The sequence below is a fragment of the Procambarus clarkii genome, chromosome 91, assembly GCF_040958095.1.
Source record: "Procambarus clarkii isolate CNS0578487 chromosome 91, FALCON_Pclarkii_2.0, whole genome shotgun sequence".
In the NCBI taxonomy this organism is placed as follows: Eukaryota; Metazoa; Arthropoda; class Malacostraca; order Decapoda; family Cambaridae; genus Procambarus; species Procambarus clarkii.
In genome coordinates this window covers 12,708,253-12,735,501 of record NC_091240.1, presented here as the reverse complement: position 1 = coordinate 12,735,501, position 27,249 = coordinate 12,708,253, and the positions used below count along the sequence as shown (strand labels likewise).

At 40.6% G+C, this 27,249-nt stretch overlaps 2 protein-coding genes across 2 annotated transcripts in view; both read left to right on the top strand.

The window, feature by feature from the left end:
• The window catches only part of LOC123774045 (uncharacterized), a 23,390-nt gene extending 9,428 nt beyond the window's left edge, over positions 1-13,962 (top strand). Inside the window, exons 4-6 of the mRNA XM_045768160.2 lie at positions 1,202-2,505; positions 5,087-7,839; positions 11,303-13,962. Of these exons, the coding sequence (XP_045624116.2) occupies positions 1,202-2,505; positions 5,087-7,839; positions 11,303-13,031 (5,786 nt within the window). The 3' untranslated portion in view covers positions 13,032-13,962. The remainder of the gene's footprint in view (positions 1-1,201; positions 2,506-5,086; positions 7,840-11,302) is intronic.
• LOC138359570 (mucin-2-like) lies at positions 13,439-27,249 on the top strand. The gene is made up of 3 exons (XM_069318915.1): positions 13,439-13,474; positions 21,577-22,822; positions 26,537-27,249. Exons 1-3 carry the CDS (start codon positions 13,439-13,441, stop codon positions 27,247-27,249), a joined length of 1,995 nt encoding a protein of 664 aa, XP_069175016.1.

Sequence of the window (27,249 nt, the reverse complement as noted above, 5' to 3'; positions counted from 1 at the left end):
ACCTATACACCTAGCAGTAAATAAGTACTTGGGAGTTAGACAGCTGCTATGAGTTGCTTCCTGGGGGGGGGGGGGGTTTGTAACAAAAAGAAGGCCTGATTGAGGACCGGGCCGCAGGGACGCCGAGCCCTGAAATCATCTCAAGATAACCTCAAGATAACAAATTCATTTAGGTTACACAAAGTTTTAGGCTAGTGGAATTCAAATTACCGAGCTCTTATAGTACATATGTAAATAGTGTAAATAAGCTATTACTGTATTACTGTAACATGACATTAAATCTTACCCTTAAACCCAAATATCCATTGCAATTGTATATTTGTTCATTTTTCACAATTTCCCTCTAGTATTCATTATATAAATTACGATGACAATCTTGCAGTAAAACGAGTCCCTCTTTTGGTATGATTATCCCAGATTCTTATCCTATCATGTGTGTTCCATGTGCTACATAGTCATACTGGCTTAGTACTGTCTCCTGATAATTACCTTATATTCCGGGTTGACTCAGAAGAGAAGCCTGCGAACAGTTGTGGTTTTGATAATTGTGTTTAGTGATACCCATAGATCCCAGTTAACACTGCTGATGTATAATGCTTCATACTCAGGAACTCTGGCTTGGTTCAGCACTGTTATTTTGATAGTGCTTGTGGTCACAGTTTGACCCGAGTTCTTTCATTACCAAGGTCGATTGTAATCTGTGAGGGCAGCTAAATTTTTCTGTTTAGTAGATAGTTCCATTCGTGTTATACATTATAACTATTAACAGTTTCACATCTTGCTCCATAAATAATAAGTTTCGCTATTTTAAATAATACAGTAACAACCAGTTTGTGTTAAGGTCGGGAAGATCATGTGATGATCGCTGAGGTCTTTGAGCAAAGAGGCAGTTGGCCAGATGGCATCCCTCTAGTCCAAAAATTAAATTCAATAAAGTCTCACACAAAAGATGATTTTGGCAGTTGGAATACTAGTTGTGATGGAGGCTGAGATATGGAGGTATGGGAGAAAATTGTATACAACTGACTGGCTGACCCTCTGTTTGACTATCCATCCATCCTATCCCATGCATCCCATCCATCCCATCCAATCCAATCCCATTCATCCCATCCATTCAGGTAGCTAATACTCAACCCTGTAATCATATGTAGGAGAATACATATACCTGTTTACTGTACAATATTTCTGCTTTATTTTTCAGGGTATGTGTCGGAGGAGGAAACTGGTCAGGATTTACTCAATATGGAAGACTTTGAAGTGGTTGATGCTCTGGTGGACTTTGAAGTGGTAGATTCTGTCGAGGACTTTGAAGTGGTAGAAGCTCTGGAAGATAGAGAGGATCCTCATGAATCACAAAATATGAGCCAAGTGCATGCCTCTGGCATCGCAGAGAGGGACGTCAAGGACAAGCAAGTTGCACGCGCAAGTGCTACAGAAACGGATCAAACAAACAAGAGCAAAGAATGCAAAGATGAAAAAAATATTCACAAATCTAAAGATTCTTCAAAATCACATGAAGAGGGAAAGAGTAATGACTCCCGTAGAAGAAATAAAGATAATTTGAGGGAGTGTGAAAACTCTGGTGGAATATACAAGGCAAGTGGTAATCAGAGGGAAAGTCATTCTGGAAGGTCAGTTGACAAACAAAGTTCAATTAAATCATCTAGCGACAGATCCAATAAAAAGAAAGATGGTGCCGTAGTAGAAGCGAAGAGTGACGGTAAGAGTATGTATGTCAGAGAGGAAAAAAATGATTGTGGTAAGGAGAATTCTCAGAGAATTACTAATAAACGGACAGATTTACAATTGCCTGATGAGAAAGAGAAGCCTGACCAAGTTCTACCAAAATGCATTATGAAAGCAAGTGACCAACTCAGTAAATTAAATAAGGATGGATCTATAAAATGCATTTCTGAAGACATAAATATTACAATATCCCAGAACGAAGATAAGAAAATTATTGAAAATAAGAAAGACACTTTAAGTAATTCGGGCAAACAAGAATTGAGTGCAAGGTGTGGAACAGACACTGTGAGTTGTGAAACCAGCTGTGCAAGTTGTGGAGCAGCTGGTGCAGGCTGTGATGCAGCTGGTGATACAGCTGAGAATGTCAACATCTGTGAGTTGAGCAGGTCCTCTTGTGAGATAACAAGTGATACCTGTGAGTTGCCTGGCAATAAAGATAATATTTTAGATTTTCTTCTAGAAAAACAGATTTCTCAGGGAGAGAGCTCTTTTGATATAGAGCTGAGACTAGTTACTGAGGATTCTAAACAGAATACTGCAAAATCTAGGCTGGCAAATAGGAATCTGAAAAAAGATCCCAAGGCTAAGCATGTATACAAGAGTTTGAAGGAAGATAACATAAAGCTTGAGCAGACAACTAAGCAATGTTCTAAGCTGCAGCAGGCAGTTAAGTTTTGTAAACAGGATTGCAAACAAAAATATCAGAAATTTAATTGTGAAACTGAACATTCTCAAGAGGAAAATCTATTTTCTAATCAGGTATAGTAATTAAGTATACTTAGTATAGTATAAGCAATATACAACTTGTGGTTTTGTCACGTTTGTTAATTTTTTATTGAAGGTTTACATGTAGTATCATAAAAATGCCTAATCATATTTACATTAAATTGACAACACTTTTGTAGGATCATAAAGCTGAGGTTAATTTCATAATACTGCACTCGTGTTTTTCTTTATATCTGGAAAACACCTCATTGGACTGTATTGACTTGAAACAAAACACATGTAGCATATTGCCAGCTATAGGTACAAAAGAACCTCAGCACTCGAACAATTCGGCACTCAACCACTGTACATGTTCGGTACTCAACAGTTTGTTTGGCATTCAAACGTAAACACGCATCCCAGACGAGTCAGTTTCCCAGTAGCTGTCGTTCAGTGCACAACACCACTAGACTTCCCTACATTTTCTCGTGTTTTCTTGGATATTTTTTATATTCTTAGTTTAAATAAGTCACCATTTCACCTAAGAAAGTTAGTAAAGGTTAGTGATAAGGGCCAAGCAAAAAGAAAATTAGTTAGAACCACGATTGAGATGAAATAAGAACTTGGAGCAAAATAGGAAAGCGGTGCCCACGTGTCTGCTCTTGCTACTGGGTTTGGTATGCCTAATTCTAGTTCTCTAATAAAAGAATGGCATGATCACAAAGTATGAGTACAAAGGAAAACTTATTAACTAATGAAAAAAATGTTTGTTAGAAGTAAAAGGCATAAGACCATCACGACAAAACAATAAAAAAAAGTGAGAAACAATCAAATTAAGGACCCCAAACCTAAAATGAGCACATCAAATGCTCCACAAAGAGGTTTACCTTATAGCTAGCCATCACCTGAGGAATTATAGGAACAATATATATGTAATAGAATATTCACAATGTAAAGTCCATCCGGTAAAGGGTATTATTAACCATGATACTAAATTAACAGCTACAACACACACGTGACCTTGAGAAGAAGTATAGGTTAGGAATTGTCTCCAAAGAATTTTCAAAGAATTACTCATCATTGCTATCTAAAATAATTAGAAGAGCCAAAACTCCCTGTAACCTACCTTACCCCTATAATGTCAACCCATTTCTGCTATTTTTAAACGATGCTTGTTTGTCGACCAAATTGTATTTTTTGCTGTTTTCTGCCATGTTCCCCCCTTTTTTATTTTTAGATTTTCTCAACACTTTTTATACTTTAATCTCAATTAGTATTATGTTTTAGTCATTAGTGTTTTTCCTGCCCGAAACGCTTTGCGTAATAGTGGCTTTAGGCATTGTATGTACCAGCTCTAACTATAAATTCATCAATATTTGTATCACACCTTGTATGTATGTACTTTACCTGAATAAACATTTGAATTTGAATTTTGAATTTTGAATGTGTATGAAAATGAAAAGTAACAAAACACAGGAGTAGCTCTTTGTTCAGGCCCACTTGGGGGACCTTATATCTTGGATTCCATTTCTTGGTTTCTTACAAAGGTCTTATGTCCTATACTTTTAATAAATAAATTGGAACGCCACTTGCTGTGGGTTTCTGGGGGGAGCCCCCTTCGGTTCTCCGGAGCTATCCAGGCTGATATGGATGTTATTTGACTTTGGCATCAGTCGGTGTGAATGGAGTTCATAGGCCTACCGGAGACCATGAGCCAGAACCTGGCCCTCTCAGAGAGGCACAAGGAGCAATGGTCTGTAGAAATGGACATGTGATTTGAAGCATTCTATGTCTGCCATCAACTGGGCCAGGCACCCAGATAGGTAAGCACCCCCAAACAAACCTCTATTCTGGTTAAAACTACTGTACATGGCTTTCTTGCTGACTTGCTGGGTGGTTTTGTTCACCTTCCTGCTCTTTGCAGGCCTGTTACATTTGCTTCTTGCATTGTGTCCACTACTGGCTTCTTGCAAAGCATGACTATTTGAGTTTGTCTTTGTCTGCCCTTCTTTCACCCCAGTCTGCATTGTTGTTATTTACATTTGTGTGTTGAAATACCTTGGGAAATCCTCCCAGAAATCCAACATTGAATGTAATGAAAAACTGTACTACTCTCTGGTGGGTTTTCTCTGCATTGTCTTCGAATCTTCCCATGTTCGGGAAGTCATCGTGTTTGGGCAGTGTGTAAATTACTAGGTTGCTGGGGCTGCCATATTATGGGGTGTGGAATTAATAATCTGTTTGTTCTTGATGAGTTGTTCAAATCAGGGTTACAAATGTTGTCAAAGCAGTCGCTTGTTTTGTTGCACGTTACCTTTCTGGTGAATTTTCCCATTGGTTACTGTAGAGATGTAGTACTCCCACACTCCCCTTGCCTCTATAAGGGGGGCCAGATTTTAGCACTGTTAGCGGCTCATGACGCAATAATCTGGTGTGGTGTAGTACCTGGGTTTGGAAGACTCCAGGGAAGGGGAGGGTAGCTCAAGGAGATACTTTGATTACACTGGATTTTTTTTTTATAATGTTGTCTTAGGAATTACATACTTTTAGTATTCTATGTCCTTGATTAACCTACTTGTTGATGAAATTGTATACAAATGAACTTTATTGTAACAATGGTTTATTTTATTTACAGGTAGTTGGCGAGCCACGTCTGTACAGGTATAGCAAGGTGGTTATAATTGGAGATTCTCGCATCAAGCACTTAGAAGATGTTGGGATAAAGAGCACATTTGGCCCTCTGGAGATCAAGTGTGTGCCAGACTTGACCCTTGATAATCTGGAGGAAGCTGTTAAGCATTATGCTGATAAAAGCAATTGCCCTCGAGGAATTTTGCTCATTTGTAGTGTTGGCATCTATGATATGATTGACTTAAATAACAATTTATCCTGCCAGAAAACGCAGTGTTCGTATAACCATAAACCATTGAAACAAATTTGTGATGTAAAAAAACATTCAGCAAATGTTTATCGCACTTTAGTGACTGTGAATAAGAAATTAAAACAAATGTTTGGTAAACATTCTGCAGTGTTCTTTACAACTGTTCTCCCAGTAAGGATTTCAAATTATAATTTGTTTCAGAAACGTGTTCACAGTGAGAGCACTGGACATGAGCCAGTTTTTTACAAACGACATTGGAATGCTAATATGGAAAAACAAATTCAAAATAAGGTATTTAAATTTAACATAGAAGTGGCAGAGTTATGTGTCCGGGGAGATGGTAAGGAGATTGTTTGGGGCCTGTTACCTCTTAAACCAGAGTTCAAAGTATATGTAGATGAATATTTAGAGGATGGGCTGAACCCATCAAGAGATGCAACAGAAAATTATATGATTCCCATGCTAAAATATACCATTAAGCAGTATCATATGAACAGGTACCAGGAAGTTGTGCTTATTGGTGATTCCAGATTACATAAAGTGGAAAAAGTGTGGCCTATAAATGATGGAGAGATGGTCACTATATTTACACAGTGCAAGTTGTCCTTCCGAGCTTTGACTGAAGACAACCCCATTGTGAAGGAAATTTCAGGCAAGAAGGATGCACTTATAGTTCTTAGTTTAGGCATGTATGATATTATAAACTTTGTTGCAGAAGATGGGTGTGACTCCCATAAGATGAAATTGGAATTACCCTCATTATGTTTAGAGAATTTGGACTCTAGTGATAAACTCTGGAATGACTTTGTTAACTCACTGAAGAGCGTTGACGAACTTCTCCGTAAAGTAACGACTAACTGTGATGTAATAATCACAACCATTTATCCATTTGATTTTCTGACCTTACAGAACTACTTGGTCAAGAGACACGCTGAAGAAACCGGACACATTGTAACAATTCCTTCACAATCCATGGAAATAAAGGAAAAATTAAACAGGATTGGGCAGTTTATATTAGGAATTAACAGGATTGCATTTACACTTGCTGAAGTGAAACAGTTGCCTGTCTGGGACTTTAACAGTTTGGTGTTTGGTATTGATTTGCCAAAAGATAATGTTCCTTTGTTTGATGGTTTCCATCCAACTGTAGTTGTAGCAAGAAGGATAGCTAAAGCTTGTGTAAAGTTTGCGGACAATTCTCTGTATGTTTACAATTCTTATAAACATCCTACTCAAATAAAGGATGACACTGAATCTGACAAGTTGCTTCGTATACGCCAGCCTGATTTGTCTACAATTATGGAAAGCAATACTTTGTCGCTTCCACCAACCAATATTGGAAAAATAAGGAGAATTAAGTGTATTGATCGACTGGGAGTTAGCATTATTAATAACTCATGCAGTAACATTACAAAAAAGCATTATCTTTTACAAATCACTTCTGCTTTAACATTGACACCATGTGTCTATATAAGTTATGTAAAAGGTAACAGAAAAGCAAGTAGTGATACTGAGTCTCTCTCTCCAGTTACCATGGAAGACACACCAGTGGTAAGTGGATTTTCCAAAAACTCTTATCTTGAGTGTGTATCTCCAACTGACTTGAGTCTATCACCATGTAGTTATGTAGGTGAGGAGAGAGTGTTCAGCCCTGAAAGAGAGAACTTTCAGAGTCAAAATTCCCTTCTTGAACCTGTCTCTCCATCTTCAATGCGTTTGTCATCTCCAGATTATGAAGAAGATAAAAATGCTGAATTACATGATAAAGCGAGCTTAGTTATGAAATGCAACTCAACAGAAAATTATACAGTAAACTATACAGACAATACCTGCAGCTTTTCAAAGTATGGCACATCTGATTTGATCTCTGCAAGACTGAAGAGTAGGGAATTGTTGGGCAAAAATGATAATGATAACAGAGAGAACAGTCCCAAGAAGAAGCATAGTCCAAAGAAGGACTATAGTCCAGTGAGGGAGCTTAGTCCTTGGAGATATGGTAGCAAAGTCAGTGACCGCAGTGGTGGTAGATGTTACAGTATTGAGGAAAGTGACTGTTATGATAAAAATCTTTCTAGTCCAGAAAGAATAAGACGGGAGAGATGTCACTCGCCTGTTAAACAGTACCCTTTAGATAAAAAAACGTGGAGGCAAAGTCCAAGAAGAAGCTGCAGTAGAGAGGAGATATGGAGGCAAAGTCCAAGAAGAAGTTGCAGTAGAGATGAAACATGGAGGCAAAGTCCAAGAAGAAGTTGCAGTAGAGATGAAACATGGAGGCAAAGTCCAAGAAGAAGTTGCAGTAGAGATGAAACATGGAGGCAAAGTCCAAGAAGAAGTTACAGTAGAAATGAAACATGGAGGCAAAGTCCAAGAAGAAGTTGCAGTCCAGTCAGGCACTTGGGCCATGGCTTCAATGATAGGGTCACCAATGAGCACCTGAGACAAGACAGAAGAAACACCAATTGGGAAAGAGATTTGTACTCTCCTACAAATTCTTTACACTGTAAAAGGTATGAATTAAACTTTATATTTTTCCTTTCTTGGGGGAGCCCCGTCGGCTCCCCGGAGCTTTACCAGGCTGATATGCTAATGTCAGACTTTGGCATCAGTCATGTGTATGGAGTTCTAAGGTCTACTGGGGACCACGGCCAGAACCTGGCCCCCCCCCTCAGAAAGGCAAGGGGAGCAATGGCCTATAGAAACCCCCGTGTGGTTGGAAGCATTCTATGTCTGCCATCGACTGGGTCAAGCATCCAGAAAGGTAAGCATTCCAAAACAAACCCCTATTCTGGTGAAAATTGCTACCTTAACCCTTAACATGCTCGGGGTTTAATATCCTGTCATCCCCACAGGCGCATGTCATTTTGAAAAAAAAAAATTATTTTTTCTTCCTAACCTGTTAATTTGTGTTCACTGATCACGGGAAAAATAATAAAAAAATCGTAAGTGGCATATATTGCCCGCTATAGGGCGGGGAAGTCTGGCAAATTATAGGCGCTGACTCAGCGTGCGTCCCAGGCGGTCTGTTGCTCGCAAGCTGTCAGGCCGGAGTTGCCACAAAGAGATAATTACCGAATTATTTCAATGTCTCTGATTGATTTTTCATACTTTTTTTGCTGTAATATTATTCAATAGTGTGTAGTTTGATATATTTATATAATAAAATGAGTGAATCATTGCTGTACTCAAAAATATGGTGTGCATATTGTTGATTCAATTATTTTCATCAATCAGTGAACAAATACTTTGTCGGTTATTACATTATAAGCACAGGTTATATATAAGTATCTGCATGTTTTGTTCACTATAACGAACCACTAAGTAGCTATTATGAGTCAAAAAGTAACAAGGAGTGACCGCCGTGTACCAGCCAGCCACTCCCGCCCTCCCTCCAGTCATCTGACTCACCCTCATTCTCCTCCCACAATAATGTTTTTGCTATAATTCACTATATACAGACGTTATATATAAGTATCTACATGTTTTGTTCACCATAACTGTACATCTAAGCTTGTATGGTGAGTAAAGGCACAAAGATGTGGCTACTCACACAGTCAGCTGATCGGCGGCCACCCTCAAGGCCAGACGCAGTAATATTTCTCCTCCAACAATACTGTGTGGTGTTATTACGCTATATACACACACATTATATATAAATATCTACCTGTTTTATTCACCATACTTGTACAAATAAACTGGTATGGTGCCCAAAGACCATCGTGGTAACCAGTAAACAACACTGTCGTCTGCACGGTGGCGTCGTGCAGACGATGCCACCGCCCTCACCAAAATGGCAGCTCCAAACCTTCTCTTGCTGTTTATACCTTCTATACACACGTTATATATAAGTATCTACATTTGTGTTCACCATAGCGAACCACTAAGCTGGTATGCTGAGTGCAGTCAATAAAAGGTGGCCACACACAGTCAAAAGACATCGCCACCACCCTCCCTCCCACAGCATTACTCCTCCCTCCATGGCGCACAGCGCTAAATATCACCACAATCCTGCTATTATCAGAACCCTGGTCAGTTTTATCACAGTCAGGGGTCTTCTGTAATAATATCATCGCTACATAATAGCATGAAGAAGTATAATTTGGCATTTTTAGGCGATGCTGTGGTCACAAGCTGAACAGCAGTGCTGTTAGCTCATGCTGCGTGTGTCAGGCTTGGTTGCTCACTCAATACTGAGGCCAATAACACCCGGGAGTTTGGCCCACGATTTTTTTAAAAAATGGCGTCTGTTTACAAGAGCCCTGATGAAGGTGTGGTGAACCCCGTGTATCCGCGGGCTGTTTAAATCTTGCGTAGTACTCCAACACATCATATGACGTGATGCGCAGTTGACTGGAACAACGTCCAGCATGTCATGTGACGTGATGCGCACTTTAAGGGTTAAGCCGAACTAGTGGACAGAACTCCTCAACAGAAAACAAGCAAACTAGTATGACGTCACACGTCACCGCGCCGCTGTCTGCACAGCTCCCCCCTCCCCGGGAGTGGGAAGGGGGAGCCCCAGACCTCCCACGCCGGCTATCCACCCATCAGTTCTTCGGCTGATGCTATAGGCACCGGTTATGTGCTCCGGCTCCAGTGGCTGTTTCAGCACTGTACCTAGAGTGTGGTGTCTGTTTTCTAGGTGGTGCGTGAGCCTGGAGTGATTCTCCAGTACTCGGGCTGCATGCGCCTAGGGTTCCCTTCCCTAGGTGCCCTGTAAGTACTACCCTTGGGGCTTGGGGCCACCTTCCACAAGTTCCTTGGGTCCTGCCCCTGCTAGGCCATTTACTGCTTGATTTTTGGCCGCTCTTTGTGTGCTCGGGTGTTCTGTCTCCCTTGTTCGCCTTAGAGTAAGGGGCAGTTTTGCACTGGTGGGGCGCAGGGTACTGTGAAGCTTGTCTTTACCAATCATGGCGGCCGGCTCTGTTCCGCTTGGGTACTCTGTCCTCTTGCGGGGTTTTCTTTTTCTTTTTGTTTATCTACCTGGTGGGGGGGTCTGTCTTTGTTCTTGCCCCTTGTATCCCTTGTGTTCTGAGTATTTTCTGGTGGTACCCCCTACTAGGTCCCCGTTAGAGTACACGTCCCGGGGGTTCAGCTCTTAGAAAGTTACAACACTGTTACAACACACAGCAGAACCTGTCCACACCCACTGTCACAACACACAGCAGAACCTGTCCACACCCACTGTCACAACACACAGCAGAACCTGTCCACACCCACTGTCACAACACACAGCAGAACCTGTCCCCACCCACTGTCACAACACACAGCAGAACCTGTCCACACCCACTGTCATAAAACACAGCAGAACCTGTCCACACCCACTGTCACAACACACAGCAGAACCTGTCCACACCCACTGTCACAACACACAGCAGAACCTGTCCACACCCACTGTCACAACACACAGCAGAACCTGTCCCCACCCACTGTCACAACACAGCAGAACTTGTCCACACCCACTGTCACAACACACAGCAGAACCTGTCCACACCCACTGTCACAACACACAGCAGAACCTGTCCACACCCACTGTCACAACACACAGCAGAACCTGTCCACACCCACTGTCACAACACACAGCAGAACCTGTCCACACCCACTGTCACAACACACAGCAGAACCTGTCCACACCCACTGTCACAACACACAGCAGAACCTGTCCACACCCACTGTCACAACACACAGCAGAACCTGTCCACACCCACTGTCACAACACACAGCAGAACCTGTCCACACCCACTGTCACAACACAGCAGAACTTGTCCACACCCACTGTCACAACACACAGTAAGCTTTTTGTCTTGAGATGTGTAATACTTGCCATATTATCTAGGTTCTTGTTATTTCATTCAAATAACAAAGTACTGTACTGTATACACTTATACTGCCGCACTTCTCTTTGTTATTGAATATTTATTTTCCGACATGGACTATTTTCAAGCATAATACATTGCTTGTAATTATTTGCAGGTCACGGTCACGTTCCATCTCGCACAGTCATTCAAGCACAAGAAGAAGAAGAGGTTCAAGCAGTGGAATTAAGGAAGAAATTGGTTCAACTAGTAGAATAAGAGAAGAGTATGGTTCAACTAGTAGAATAAGAGAAGAGTATGGTTCAAGCAGTAGAATAAGAGAAGAGTACGGTTCAAGCAGTAGAATAAGAGAAGAGTATGATTCAAGCAGTGAAAGAAGAGACAAGTACAGTTCAAAGAATTCTGTTATTGTATGTACACTGCGGTCTCTGCGTGAAGCTCATGATGAGGAATGTGACATGTATAGAAAAGTTCCAGTTACTCATCCTGATTACACTAAAGAATTTCGAGCATTTGTTGAAAAGAAAAGAGAAAAAATTGTTTCGCTCGGTGGTGATCCATACACATATGACATGACAAAAGAATGGGAAATATTTTGGAAGTCTCGTATAGAGGATATATTTAATGAGTGCTGGGCAGTGAAGAGAGATCAGTGTATGTCATTACTTCACAATAAAATTTACCCTCATTCTCCCACTGCATCTAGCTGCTCAGTGTCTTCAAGCAGATCATCAGATGCCAGCAATTATAGTTCTAGAAACAGGAAGAGAGCTAAATACACAAGATCACCAAGTGTAAATAGAAAGAAGAGCACTAAGAAAATGAGGAGGACTAGAGATAAAAATATAAGTGATAGAAGTAGAAGTTCTTCCAGTCATTATGAAGACAAGGAAGAGCTGCTGGAACATGAGAAGACTGATGACAAACTTGGAGACCTTATCAGAAAGAGGGAAAGAGATAGTCACTACCAAAGTTCAAAAAGATCAATGGAGACATCTTGGGAAAATGATCCATTCACTAGAGATAAAGGAAGTAGTCATGTTGCTAACCAGAGATTAGAAAATGCTGGAAATCCCAAAGAAAATGTGGATCTGAATAGTATGACAGGAATTATTGATGAACTTCTACAACATTTCACCAAGCCTGAAAATACAGCAAAAGTTGAACCATTGTCGTCTTGCATATCAAACGAAGTTAGTCAGCCTGGTGACAGGCATACTAGTTTGGATGAGAAATCCGACAAGAATCCATTAAAGATTGATCTATCAGAAAAGACAAACTTTACATTAGATGATTCACTTAAAAATCTTTGCGACAGGTTTCCTCAAAAGGTCGATCAGTTGAAATATACAGAGAGACATTTACCAGAAGAAGAGGTATCTTCCACAACTCCTCCAGAAAGTCTTACAGATGACGTGATTGATGTTTTAGAGACATTAGGTCATTTAGATGAGAGGTTGGGTGCATTCCTGAGCCCTGTGAAGTTATTACATGAAAAGGCACTAAAATTGAAGGCTAGTGGACAGGATACCATGAAAATTTTTGATGAAGTTGATAACAAAATTTTGTTACACTTGACAAGGGACAAATTTAAAAATGCAGTGAAAGGTAACACACTGAATATCATCCAGAAAGCCATCATTCAGGAAGCTGAACAAAAACTAAGCCTTCTTCTTGAAAAAGAAAAAGATCGGTCTTTACTCGACGATTTAAATATTGATAGTATAGCTTGTGCATGTCTTGGAAAAAGTACAGAAGAAACTACAACGTTTATTGAAAATGCTTTGATGTATCATGGTCACACTGATGTTCCTCAGGATCAGTTTAAGAGGATCCACATGGCAGTTAAGGCAGAACAAGCAAAGATATTCCACCTCACTGTTTAGAGCTAGTCTCCATTTTTCATTCACATATAAGTACTGTATTTAATTTGGCTCTTCCTGCACCACAAGCTGCACTACAACATGTCCCTGCTATACCACCATGGTGAATACCTGTATGGTCCTGAAGCTTTGCCTAGGTCTAAAATTATATCACCTCACTCCCCATGTTGTACAACATGCTGCTGCATCACAACCTGCCCTTCACCACAACCTGTCCTTCACCACAACCTGTCCTTCACCACAACCTGTCCTTCACCACAACCTGCCCTTCACCACAACCTGCCCTTCACCACAACCTGCCCTTCACCACATCCTGCCCTTCACCACAACCTGCCCTTCACCACAACCTGCCCTTCACCACAACCTACTAACATCACCACCACCACCACCTTGTTTTACAATGTGTCATTATGCCTGGAACCTTTATTGCCTTTTATGACTTTTCAGTCAGTGGTGGAAGATCTGTGACAAGAGGTAATATGTCTTTACCAAGCTTCAACAGGTTTATCAGTTGACTTTCAAGGTTAGTGTGAAGAAATGATTCAAGATTAATCTACATTTAGATTCACAAACAAGAATTTTGTAAGAGCTTTCAACTGTCTACATATTGTGGAATTTGAAAGTGATTAATCTTATGTTTTAACATTATAGTTTAATAGTGTCCATGTGTGGAGGTCTGCAAGTGATGTATCTTGCCAGTTTATCATCATTGAATTGTGTGCCAGTCTGGAGGAGTCTGAATGTGAGAAGCTCTATTCAAATACAATATTATATACAATATAACACACTTCAAAACATCTGTATACTCCTGCAGCATTTGTGCTGGTGACAACATAATACTCTTGTGTAGTTTCACCAATATTATCAATAAGAAAATTGCCAAAGGGTTGTGTTTTCTGTTGTTGAGTAAGGATGTAACTAAAAAAATTGATTTTTTTATAAAAAAAATGAGTATTGTATACATCACACAATGCAGGTGAAATGCCCTTGACGGCATCTGTTAATATTTATACCCTTCATTTGCAACAGTTATTAATGAACAACTGCTCATTATTATTATTGGAATGACTTGTGGCTAACATCGACTACTGCGTTGTATAGACTAAACACGTCATAGTTTATGACTCTGCTTCTTTTCCTGTGTTATTATCTTACTAACAACCTAGTCTATCCTTAATTCTATACACACTTAATATTTAATGTGCTCAAAATGTTATTTTTCTTAATATCTAGACATTCTCCATTTAATGTTCATATTGGAATTTTAGCTTGGATTATTATTGCTTGTAAATAATAAGCTAGTAAAACTGTAAACACAGGAATCCACAAGTGATGGCACATAAATGAACCAAGATGTGTAGATGTGTTATACTAGTATGCTAGGTTGGGATTTATGCCTGGGGCCAAGTAATGGAACTGTGGTTATAATTTTCAGCACCATGTGTGTGTATTGTGTGCCTGGTGTATTATAAGTAAGTAATTATCAAAAGAAGGCACCAAGCCAGGGAGACTATGTAGCGTGTGCATGGTGTGTGATCCTCTTTTTGTATGTATTTATATGTGATGTGCTTTGGTTTGTGTTAACCAGGGAGCCCCTCAAGGAAGTAATGGTCGGACTTGCTCCCCATGTAGATGTTATGATAACCAAGTAAAATAATAATAGTCGGATCCATTTTTGTATAGTCATCAAAAACTATGGCACAGAGATAAAATTGGTAGTTTTCATAACTTAAGGAGAAATGGCATAGTATTGACAGTTTTAATGTTACCATCATGTACTGTATTAGACAGTAATCAGAACTCATCATCATCAGAGAGGTACTTTTCGTGGCACAATTGTTTTTATCACATTTGTTTATCAAGATTTATTTTAGCATTAAGATATATATGTATATAAGAGTGAAGAGTTTTCAGTGTACAGAACATATGAATTAGTGCTTCATGCTATAATCATGTATACTGTACTTAAGTGTGATAGGTCCTACATATATTATTTGCTATCTGTTACTTCTTCTAGAAGTTATGATTCCATCTTTTGTGAAAAAAATTCAGTTAAGTCAGACAATAGTAGAGTGACTTGGCACATTTTATACGGGTTTTAATAATTTTTTCATGATGCTTGATATTTTACTAATCTACTTGCAGAGTAACTATATATTTCTTCAGAAATTTGACTACAGTATCACATTTTTTCTCTCCTTGTTTGTAATACTGTAATGGCAAAAATGACATTCTCTAAGGAATTGAATTTTCACTTGGCACAACTAATGTCCCACCTTGTCCATGGTGCATGCTGGAGTGCAGTGTTTGGTGGGACTTAGCTTTAACATTTATATTAAACTGAATCATCCATTAATAATTCTTAGTTCACATTTTACTGGCTAAGACTAAGTGTTGCTGCTTAAAGCAGGGTGCAATAGAAATTGAAAAGAATACAGAATAATCTGTGTGAAAATGTTTTGGATACTAAAATATTTGTATATTGTGGGCATTGTGTTAATTATAATTTTAGGCAGAATATAAAATCAATGTTCCTAAAAATGCTACTAGTAAAAAGAACTGGACATAACTTTGATGTTGACACAAACTTTCCTTTGGTGACATGTATGGTTCTGAACAAGTGTTAAGTTTTCCTTCATAGAATAGCTTGTCATTCCATGGCCTTGAGTATGAGCACATAATTCTACAAGTCTATAGATATAATTACAAATAGCTTTATTAATTGTCCTACATCAATAACATGTGGAATGTTCATGTGCTTAATTTTTAATACTGTATACTGTATTACGGTTTAAATAATAAATATTACAGTCAGCCTTCGCATATTGAGTTCAAAGGATGCAAATTTTCCCCTGCATAATTTTGCTAATGTATTTTTTTATTTTGAGTTTGGGTTCTTCCATACTCAAGTTGATGTAATGTTCATAGAGCTTGGGCTGTAAAATTGATGGGGTGATGTGTATCACTGCAAGGATGTTTTTTTTGCTTTGTACCACCCATTGTCTCGTGCCACTATTCATCCCAGTTAAATCCAATATTTAGACACTGTATTTTGACCTCATCATTCCTTAAAAATATCATGTGCTTTATGGGTTTCATTCCTGCATAATAGCTTCTATGGGTACAGAAATACTAAATTGAGAGTAGACTTTTAGATGGCGACATTTTGCTTGTAAATGTAGAGATAAATCCCTTGTAGATAAAATATTTCTTTAGTAAGGTTTCCTTTGAACTTGGTGTTTCTCAGCATCTCTTGTCAGCCATTTGTGCTCTGTTCAACCATGATGGCTCCTCTCAGACATTCTGCAACTCTTGCTGCACATTAGTCCTTGAACTTAGCATGCAGAAGGAGCATTTGTAATTCATTGATAAATTAGAAATGTTTGAAAGTAAATATCTTAAAAGTGGGGCATTGCTGCTTTCTTTGATCACTCTATTATGTGAATAGGCAAGATGAAGTGCATAAACAGTCCAGTACTGTATATTTATGAAAAGGTGTAAATCTTGCTTTGGTATGTAAGAAGGTCTAAGGGTCAAAGTGGCACAGGATAGAGCAATCATCACAATTTTTGCCATCCAACATATGTAGTCAGAAATACATGTTAGCTTGATGTAAACCATAGCCGAATGGAAAAAGTATCATGTCCAATCGCCTTCCAGTGACCCGTTGATGGGCGAGTCAGATCATGATGACCCTCTCACCAGGTGTTTTATGATCTAAGTGAATCTTTGGAACATATCCTATTTTCCCATGTAAAGTTAACTTTGTGCAAACTATGATCATTTTTTTTTTAAGAATGCAGGTAGAGGGCTGACTGTACTTGATTTATTCAAACTAATCATCAGAATTTTCAATCGAAAAAATTCAACTCTGTTGTTAACAGTATAATAGCTCCGATAAATTTTTTACCAGAAGATATAATAAATGTAAATTTTTTACCAGAAGATATAATAAATGTTTATTAAGTTTCTTTTATTTTAAGTATTTTGTCTACTAATCAACATAATTATTGTGGGCTAATTGGAAATATTATTGAAACTTTTTTGCATATGTAACTGGAATCATTACTCTATAAACTTAGGTCACAAATCTGTGATTAGAAAATCTAAGTCATTTCATTAAATTCTCCACAATCTGCATTACAAAATTCTAGCATGCACATACTGACATCGGTTCAGCTGGCACACTTCAACTGTTTGTTTACAGATTGCATTAACAATGATTTAGGGAATGGTTGTATATTACCTCAGTGATGAGTGCAGTGAGCTATAAAGTAGCCAGAGGGAAGTGGACTTTGATCTCTTCATCTTTGGCAATAATATTTACCATATATTGTAGTTATTACAAAAAGGATTGAATAAATGTAGAAGAGTTGTAAATTTCATTTATTATGGTAGGGTATCTTATGGACCAAATACTGTATGAACATTATGAGTTGAGATTGTGCTAAAGGTACAAATCACCATCTTTACAGAACCAAAGTCATGTAAATATATTTGATATTCAAATAAATATAATAAATGTCAACCTGTATATTTTTGCCCTAGTTGTGAGCAAAGAGAGATGGTATGTTGAGTTAGTATAAAAATATTGTTGTTACTGTAAGGCATATCAAAGTAACAGTTGCCATGTTATGGAATTTTTTAATCCACCTGTGATCTCACGGGTGGTTTCTTGACGTTGTGAAGGGGGTCTTTTGTGCCACGTGTGGGGTAGGTGTTGGTGGCTTCTACTCCCTGTCCTGCTGGCTCTGACAGTGCACAAGTGATTCATGTCTTACTTATATGGCTTTGCCACCCATGTATTCCCCATTGTTCCTTCATCTGAACATTGAGCCTTCCTAGTGGTTCCAGCCACTGGGGGAGGCAACACACTTCTTTGGTGCGAGATAGGGGTTAAATGGAAAGTTCAGCGAGATTCGCCTGAATCAATTGGCTTGGCTTGCATTGCAGGGTTGACATCCTATCAGTCCCTGGGCTGCTATTCAGACCCCTTCTGCAGTTACCTGCATAAGCTCTTTATGTTATCTCTGAGGTTGCCTAAGTGTTTTTTACCTCCCGTGTGGGTGCAGGGCAGTGAAGTCTAATCAATGTTTTTTTTATATGTTAACTTTATAAATACAGTACATCCCTTCTTCCTCTCAGATTCATGGAGTGGGCAACCAGGCCCCCCGAGTCTGTGACGGAAGATTGGGATTCCACTGGTCCAGACGTGTTACGCCTATACTTGGCTTCGGCACTGACAAACCTTTCTGATCCGTTCCATACCTCAGCCTTTTTGGCAAGGATGTTTCCCCAAGTCCCATCCTTGGTTTGATTTGATTTGAAGTCCCGAGTGATTACAGACTCTATGTAGAGCAACTCCACCTTTGTTACAAATGTGCCTTTTACCCACCTCCTTAGGGGTACACAGTGCCAAAATCTCTCAAACCCCACCACTTGACTTACTGCTACATGTCAAGCCTGGCCTTGGGCCGGGCTTGGGGAGTAGAACAACTCCCAGAACCCCATCAACCAGGTATCAACCAGGTATCAACCATGGTTAGGGGCCTGACAGATGAGTAATTACCTAAGTGTAGTTACAGGATGAGAGCTAAGCTTGTGGTATCCCATCTTCCCAGCACTCTTTGTCATATAACACTTGAAATTACTGACGGTTTTGGCCTCCACCACCTTCTCACCTAACTTGTTCCAACTGTCTACCACCCTGTTTGCGAAAGTGAATTTTCTTTTATGTCTTTGGCTTCTCTGTTTAGTTTAAATCTATGACCTCTTGTTCTTGAAGTTCCAGGTCTCAGGAATTCTTCCCTATCAATTTTATCGATTCCTGTTACTATTTTGTATATAGTTATCATATTGCCTCTTTTTCTTCTATCTTCTAGTTTTGGCATATTTAATGCCTTTAACTTCTCCTCGTAGTTCTTGTTCTTCAGTTCTGGGAGCCACTTAGTAGCATGTCTTTGCACCTTTTTCAGTTTGTTGATGTGCTTCTTAGGATATAGGCATCAACCGCTGCATATGCAGCGGTAAACTAGATCTATATATGAAAACTCTTTCAGGACAAAATTTAAAGTAAAACTAGATTATGTAAAACTAGATTAAAGTAAGATTGTTTCTATCTTTCTTGAGACGTATAAAAATCTTACGTTTATTAACGATTCTGCGTGAAATAAGCATTGTTCTGAGATGAATATTGCGGATTTCCGGCTCTACGACCGATGAAAAATGCAACTTTTATACAACTACAAATATCTTTAGTTTTACTTTAAATTTTGTCCTGAAAGAGTTTTCATATATAGATCCAGTTTCTGCCGTTCTTCTGACATAAAAAGACCTTTGGTTTAATAAGTTATAAAGATGTTTTCAACAATATTACTAGGGCTTTCACCGATTCTAACATGGGCGACCCTTTTGGAAACGCAACACATGGGTTGACCTGATTGATATATGGGTCAGATTCCATTAAGGTTCGGAACATAAACATTAGCAATAAAAATGATGGAAAGTTTCTTGGCATATTCCTAGACAAGAGACTCAACTTCAGTACCCACATACAATACATAACTAAGTCTCTAAAACAGTTGGTATACTCTCCAAAATCAGATATTATGTTCCTAACTCTGCTCTCATCTCTCCATATTATGCACTAATCTATCCCTATCTCAACTATGGTATCTGTGCATGGGGTTCAACCACTGCAAACCACCTCAAGTCCATCATCACCCAGCAAAAATCTGCTATCAGAATAATATCAAATTCTGCTTTCAGACAACACTCAGCCCCCTTGTTTAACTCCCTAAACATGCTAAACATAATCTCACTCCACAAATTCTCTTGTGTCAACTACATTTACAAAACCCTGTTCTTAAATGCAAATCCTGCTCTGAAACTCTCCCTGGACAGATGTAATAGGACCCATTATCACCACACCAGAAATAAATATATCTTTGATATCCCCAGAGTTAAACTTAATCCTTGTAAACACTCTAAGCAAATAAAGGGACCCAGTTTATGGAACTCACTCCCTACTGAATTGAAAAGCTGTCCAACTTATACATCATTCAAAATCAATACTAAAAAGTACCTAATTTCATCTTCATAGTTTTTCACTTTTTGCCTTAAAATTGCACTGTATCTATTGCTACCCAATCTCCCAACCTTTATGTTCCCAATTTGAACATCTTTACTATTGTGATCATAATCATCATATGTGCTGCCAATCTGCTGTATGGTGTTTATAAATCTTGTTTATCTGTATCTTTTGCTACCCAGTCTCCCAATCTTTATGTACCCAATCTGAACATCTTTACCATTGTGATCATTGCTGTCTTATATGTGCTGTCAATCTGCTGTATGGTGTCTATTAATCTTTTTTAAATTACTAATCAAGCTGTCAATGTAATCAATCAGAGCTTTAATATAACAATGTGCTTTAATATACTTACTTATCTCTCTCATCTCATTTTTCTCTTGCAATGTATCTTTATCATTTATCAATTCTGATAGAAATTACCTACTTAAAATTATGTGTTAGATTAAGGACCTGCCCGAAACGCTGCGCGTACTAGTGGCTTTACAAGAGTGTAAATACTGTACTATCCAATGTATTCTCACAAACCCAATGTACCTTCTTGTATATATATAAATAAATAAATACATGACTAGCAGGTACCAAGCTTGGCGGGCGTCCTGTTCGCTCTATTGTTTACCTCCTCCTGGCGTCTGAGCCGCCGCACATAGAAAACGGATGGTACCGTTTTCTGTGAACATGACATCCCTCCTTTTCTTTGAAAAGAATGAATACAAGATGTCTACCATCCAAAGCAAAGTTATTGACACAAAGTTATTAACATATCAAGAGATATTGCATACCTTTAACATTAATTAAGCCCACAAAGAATTTAAACAACTTAATCTTTACTACAAAGGATTTCAATGTTAAAAATACATATGCAATGTTAAACAAACATGAAAGAAACTGTAATACAAAGTTACAAAATATTGAATGAGAGATCTGCATTATTCAAACAATATTAAATTTAATTTAGCATAATAAGTAAATACTTTGCATTACATAGGAACACAATTAATCATCAAATCGTGTAGGGCGTTTAATGTACATTTACAAAGGTGAAATGTAATTCTGATCAGCTTCCATATATACTTTATACCCATACATATACATACACACACACATATACATACATATATACACACACATGCATTCACATACATTTGTCTCTTTTACTCTGACAGGGTGAGATAGCTGATAAAGAAACTAGTGTGCAATTAAGCACTTAATCACTGAAGGTGATTAAGGTGCTTTTACAAGCTAAGGTTATATAGTTACATTATATACATACATTGTATAATTAATCTCTTACATGGTCAATCTTGGATACAAGTCCAATATATCATCAAGTGTTCCAGTACTCATATAGTAATTACAGAGTTCAGCATACCTTAGCCCAGGAGGGCGAAAGTCAGTCAATATGGGACATTCTGCAATATAATGTTCAAGAGAGTGCATGTTTTCTCTTTCACAAAGTTGACACATTGTGTACTCGACATTTGGGTTTTGAGAAAGCTGCCAGATACGTCTATATCCCAGGCCTCCAACTACCAGCCTCTACGACCCCCAACTACCAGTCTATACGACCCCCCAACTACCAGCCTCTACGACCTACCCCAACTATCAGCGTCTACGACCCCCAAGTACCAGCCACTACGACCCCCCAACTACCAGCCTCTACGACCCCCAACTACCAGCCACTACGACCCCCAACTACCAGCCTCTACGACCCACCAACTACCAGCCTCTACGACCCCCAACTACCAGCCTCTACGACCCCCAACTACCAGCCACTACGACCCCCAACTACCCAGCCTCTACAACCCCAACTACCAGCCTCTACGACCCCCAACTACCAGCCACTACGACCCCCAACTACCAGCCACTACGACCCCCAACTACCAGCCACTACGACCCCCAACTACCAGCCACTACGACCCCCAACTACCAGCCTCTACGACCCCCAACTACCAGCCACTACGACCCCCAACTACCAGCCACTACGACCCCCAACTACCAGCCACTACGACCCCCAACTACCAGCCACTACGACCCCCAACTACCAGCCACTACGACCCCCAACTACCCAGCCACTACGACCCCCAACTACCAGCCACTACGACCCCCAACTACCAGCCTCTACGACCCCCAACTACCAGCCACTACGACCCCCAACTACCAGCCACTACGACCCCCAACTACCAGCCTCTACGACCCCCAACTACCAGCCACTACGACCCCCAACTACCAGCCACTACGACCCCCAACTACCAGCCACTACGACCCCCAACTACCAGCCACTACGACCCCCTAACTACCAGCCTCTACGACCCCCAACTACCCAGCCACTACGACCCCCAACTACCAGCCACTACGACCCCCAACTACCAGCCTCTACGACCCCCAACTACCAGCCACTACGACCCCCAACTACCAGCCACTACGACCCCCAACTACCAGCCACTACGACCCCCATCTACCAGCCACTACGACCCCCAACTATCAGCCTCTACGACCCCCAACTACCAGCCACTACGACCCCCATCTACCAGCCACTACGACCCCCAACTACCAGCCTCTACGACCCCCAACTACCAGCCACTACGACCCCCATTCACCAACTTCTGGAACAGACGAGCTATAAATCGAAAACAAAATAGTTGTCAGATGTCGCCCAGGTCGACAGAGAAGTCTCTCAGGTCGACACACAAGAACACACGATGTATATGTGGGCACTCAAAGCTATGCACATATGTGTACACACACACAAGGTTGGTCAATATGTCTCATAGTCGTATTAATTTCTTGAATAATTCATCACTCATTTAAAATGATTAATGTTGTTCAAGTGTAACACATGGTGTAGGGACCCCCTGCACACTGTGACCCACCAGTGAGGTGGCCACAAGTGAACACAAACGCTGGCAAAGAAAGTCGCTACATTAGTAAAACAGGTCAGCAGAGCTAGGCCATGTCTGCAGCGTGGCCAACAGGCCTCTTTCTGGCTGCCTTCCAAGCCCCTGATGCCGCTGGGGCTCCATCATATCCGAGCAATAAAGACACGCTGCCACTCGCACCTTACAACCACTTGGTGCTTTCTTACGCGCGAGCAATGTTCCGGATCTCGCGGGAGGAAAGTATTATGCTGGACGTTTTTTAAGACACTTCTATGACACCTCAATAGTTTTTATCTTGCTTCAAGCCACATCCGGAACACATACACTACCGGTACTTTTGTCCGGGTTTGCTGCCCATCAGTAAGTGGTTGTACGGTATGAAACACGATACTTCCAAGTGCGGTATGGACCAGCTGGCTCTTATACCCAAGCATGAGGCCCAGCTGGCTCTTATACCCAAGCATGAGGCCCAGCTGGCTCTTATACCCAAGCATGAGGCCCAGCTGGCTCTTATACCCCCCCAAGCATGAGACCCAGCTGGCTCTTACCTCAAGCATGAGGCTCAACTGGCTCTTACCCCCCAAGCATGAGACCCAGCTGGCTCTTACCTGAAGCATGAGGCTCTTACCTTGCGCCTTCAGCGTGAAGTCTCCAAAGGAATTTGTTGACTTACTGCGGGGAACACGGGCCACAGGGATAAGAGCCTCGTTGGACGTAGAATCACTGTTTACCAACGTACCTGTGGATGAAACAATCGGAATGATAGCGGACAGAGTGTATCGTGATCCGGTCTGTACTCCTCTTGACATACCTGAAAACATTCTAAGGAAACTACTCCAAGCTTGTACTAAAGAGGCACCCTTCTTGAGCCCGGATGGGCACATGTATAAGCAAGTAGATGGGGTCGCCATGGGTTCTCCCCTAGGTGTCCTGTTTGCGAACTTCTACATGGGTACCATCGTGCAAATGGTCTTAGTCGACATGAACTTGAAACCGGCCATATACTGCAGGTATGTTGACGACATTTTTACACAGGGACCTGATGTCAGACATCTGCAGGAGCTGAAGGAGGCATTTGAGCAGAATTCTGTGTTGCGTTTCACCTACGAGATGGAGAAGGATGGGAAGCTGCCCTTTCTAGATGTAACAGTCATGGAAAGGAGCGGAGGTTTCCATACTGCAGTCTACACTAAGGAAACAAACATAGGAATGTGCCTAAATGCCAACAGTGACTGCCCAGACAGGTACAAGAGGAGTGTTGTTAACGCTTATGTCGACCGTGCTCTCAGCCACAGCTCAGGATGGAAGCAAGTCGATGAAGAACTCTGTAGGGTGAGGCAGGTCCTAGTCAACAACGGCTTCTCCAATGGTTTCGTTGAAGACATCATAAGAAGAAAGGTGAAACGCCATGCAACCTCTGAAGAGAAAACTAACACAACACTTGTACCCCCTATTAGACTATTTTACAGGAACTTCTTTTCCACAGCTCATAAAACGGAGAAAAGGGTCCTGAAAGATATTGTTAATAGAAACGTTATCCCTACAGACAAAAATCAGAAGATACAATTGACTATTTACTATAAAACCAAAAAAACGGCCAACCTACTCATGAGAAACTCTCCAGACACAAAGCAGAATGCTTTAAAGAGACCAACGTCGTCTATGCCTTCAAATGCCCACTTGGGGACTGTAAGCCTCAAAGAACTCAGTATATAGGCAAGACAACAACATCTCTTTCCAGGCGATTAACGATGCATAAGCAACAGGGCTCCATTAAGGAACATATAATCTCTTCCCCACAACCAAACCATCACCAGAGAAATCTTAGCAAACAACACAGAAATCATCGATAGATAAAGCAATAACAGGCGGCTTGACATCTGCTAGTCACTACACATCAAGAAGTCAACACCAGCAATCAACAGCCAATTAATGCACAACTATATTCTACCCACTTCAAGACTCCGCTCCAATATAGAAGCATCAAGAAATATGGGCCAATAGGCCCTTTGCAGTTACTTCCATTCTTACCTTCAATTACCCAATTAATACCCATTGTTTCGTGTTCTGTCTTGTGTTGAAAGTTTTGTTCACCTCATCCAAAACTGTTGTAACATATCACCTCACCCAAAATGCGGGTATAAAATGAAAGCTGTTTAAATCATAGCGTAGTAAGAACTCTGTTTAGTGTTTGCAGGTTATAGTTGTGTGTGTAAACTAAAAGTCTTTGAAAATGTAATAAGTTATTACGAAACGCGTTCAAGTGTCGCGTCAGTCTAGAAATAAAAATGAATTTTGGAGAATTGATTTTTCAATTACCATCAACAGTGAAAAGAAACATAAGAAATATTGAGAAAATTCGTGTTAGAATTATTAATCTTACTTTTTCGGTCATATTTAATAATATATAACTGAAAACTCACACACATAATAATATATGTCTACAGGAAAGACTGCTACCAAAATATACTAATATATATATATATATATATATATATATATATATATATATATATATATATATATATATATATATATATATATATATATATATATATATATATATTACCTAGAAGGGGTACCACCTCTGATGCAAGTGTAGGGACCCGTAGCCTCGGAGAAGAAAATAAAGAGTACTCAGAGAAGACCTTGTGGATCTTCACTGAACACTTTGATATTTTCTTCTCCTACCACCCCTATTCTTTTGGTATGTGTGTATATGTATCTAACTTTATTTGAAAATGTCATTACACAAAAAGTTACAATATTGATTACATGCAGGGTACAAGGCTGCTTGTCACAAGTTAAACCGTCCCCTCAAACATCACAACACTCACCACAACACACTACAACACACCCACCACAACACAACAACAACTACTACTAAGAATGTCAGGGAAATAGAGAAAGTACAAAATAGAGATCTGTTGTATGACAAGAATTTTGAGCGTATAGACACGTGCGCGCGAGGGGGTTACTGGGAACAGGAGGCCAGACTGAAGGTGACAATACGCCACCCCGACAATAATTGCACCTACCAGTAAATACTATAGGAATTAAATATCGATTAAATGACAGAATCATGAGTAAGGGGGAGACATGATAACTACATACAAACATTCTCTGAGGAATAGACAGGGTAGTGAACGACGGACTATTTTAAGCGCGAGGTGCAGGAATGATGTAACACATCTCGAAACTAATTTTCTAACTGATCCACAGAGACATTATAACATATTTGTTTACTATCAGAGTAGTGAAGATATAGACTGCATTCAAATATAGACATAGGATGTTACAAAGCAGGACCAACCCCAGTGAGCACAATTGAGTACACACTTGCAGAAAGCTATTGTTATCGTCACACACAAGATATTATAGTTCAGATCAAATAAAGAGTTTGGTATATGATGATGAGAGAGTACCTACGAGGAAGAAGTCAAAGGGTCACAGTGAGAGGTGAGGAACAAGCACCACAGGAGTCTGTATAATAGTTCATTCTGGTCTTAAAGATACAAATCTGATCTTAAAATATACAGCACACTTGATCCAACTGGCCACAACACAGCTGGCCACGCCACAGCTGGCCACACCACAGCTGGCCACGCCACAGCTGGTCACACCACAGCTGGTCACACCACAGCTGGCCACACCACAGCTGGTCACACCACAGCTGGCCACACCACAGCTGGCCACACCACAGCTGGCCACACCACAGCTGGCCACACCACAGCTGGCCACGCCACAGCTGGCCACACCACAGTTGGCCACACCACAGTTGGCCACACCACAGTTGGCCACAACACAGTTGGCCACACCACAGTTGGCCACACCACAGTTGGCCACAACACAGTTGGCCACAACACAGTTGGCCACACCACAGCTGGCCACACCACAGCTGGCCACGCCACAGCTGGCCACACCACAGTTGGCCACACCACAGCTGGCCACACCACAGCTGGCCACGCCACAGCTGGCCACGCCACAGCTGGCCACGCCACAGCTGGCCACGCCACAGCTGGCCACGCCACAGCTGGCCACACCACAGCTGGCCACACCACAGCTGGCCACGCCACAGCTGGCCACGCCACAGATGGCCACGCCACAGCTGGCCACGCCACAGCTGGCCACGCCACAGCTGGCAACACCACAGATGGCCACAACACAGCTGGCCACACCACAGCTGGCCACACCACAGCTGGCCACAACACAGCTGGCCACACCACAGCTGGCCAGCTGTTCTATAGACTAG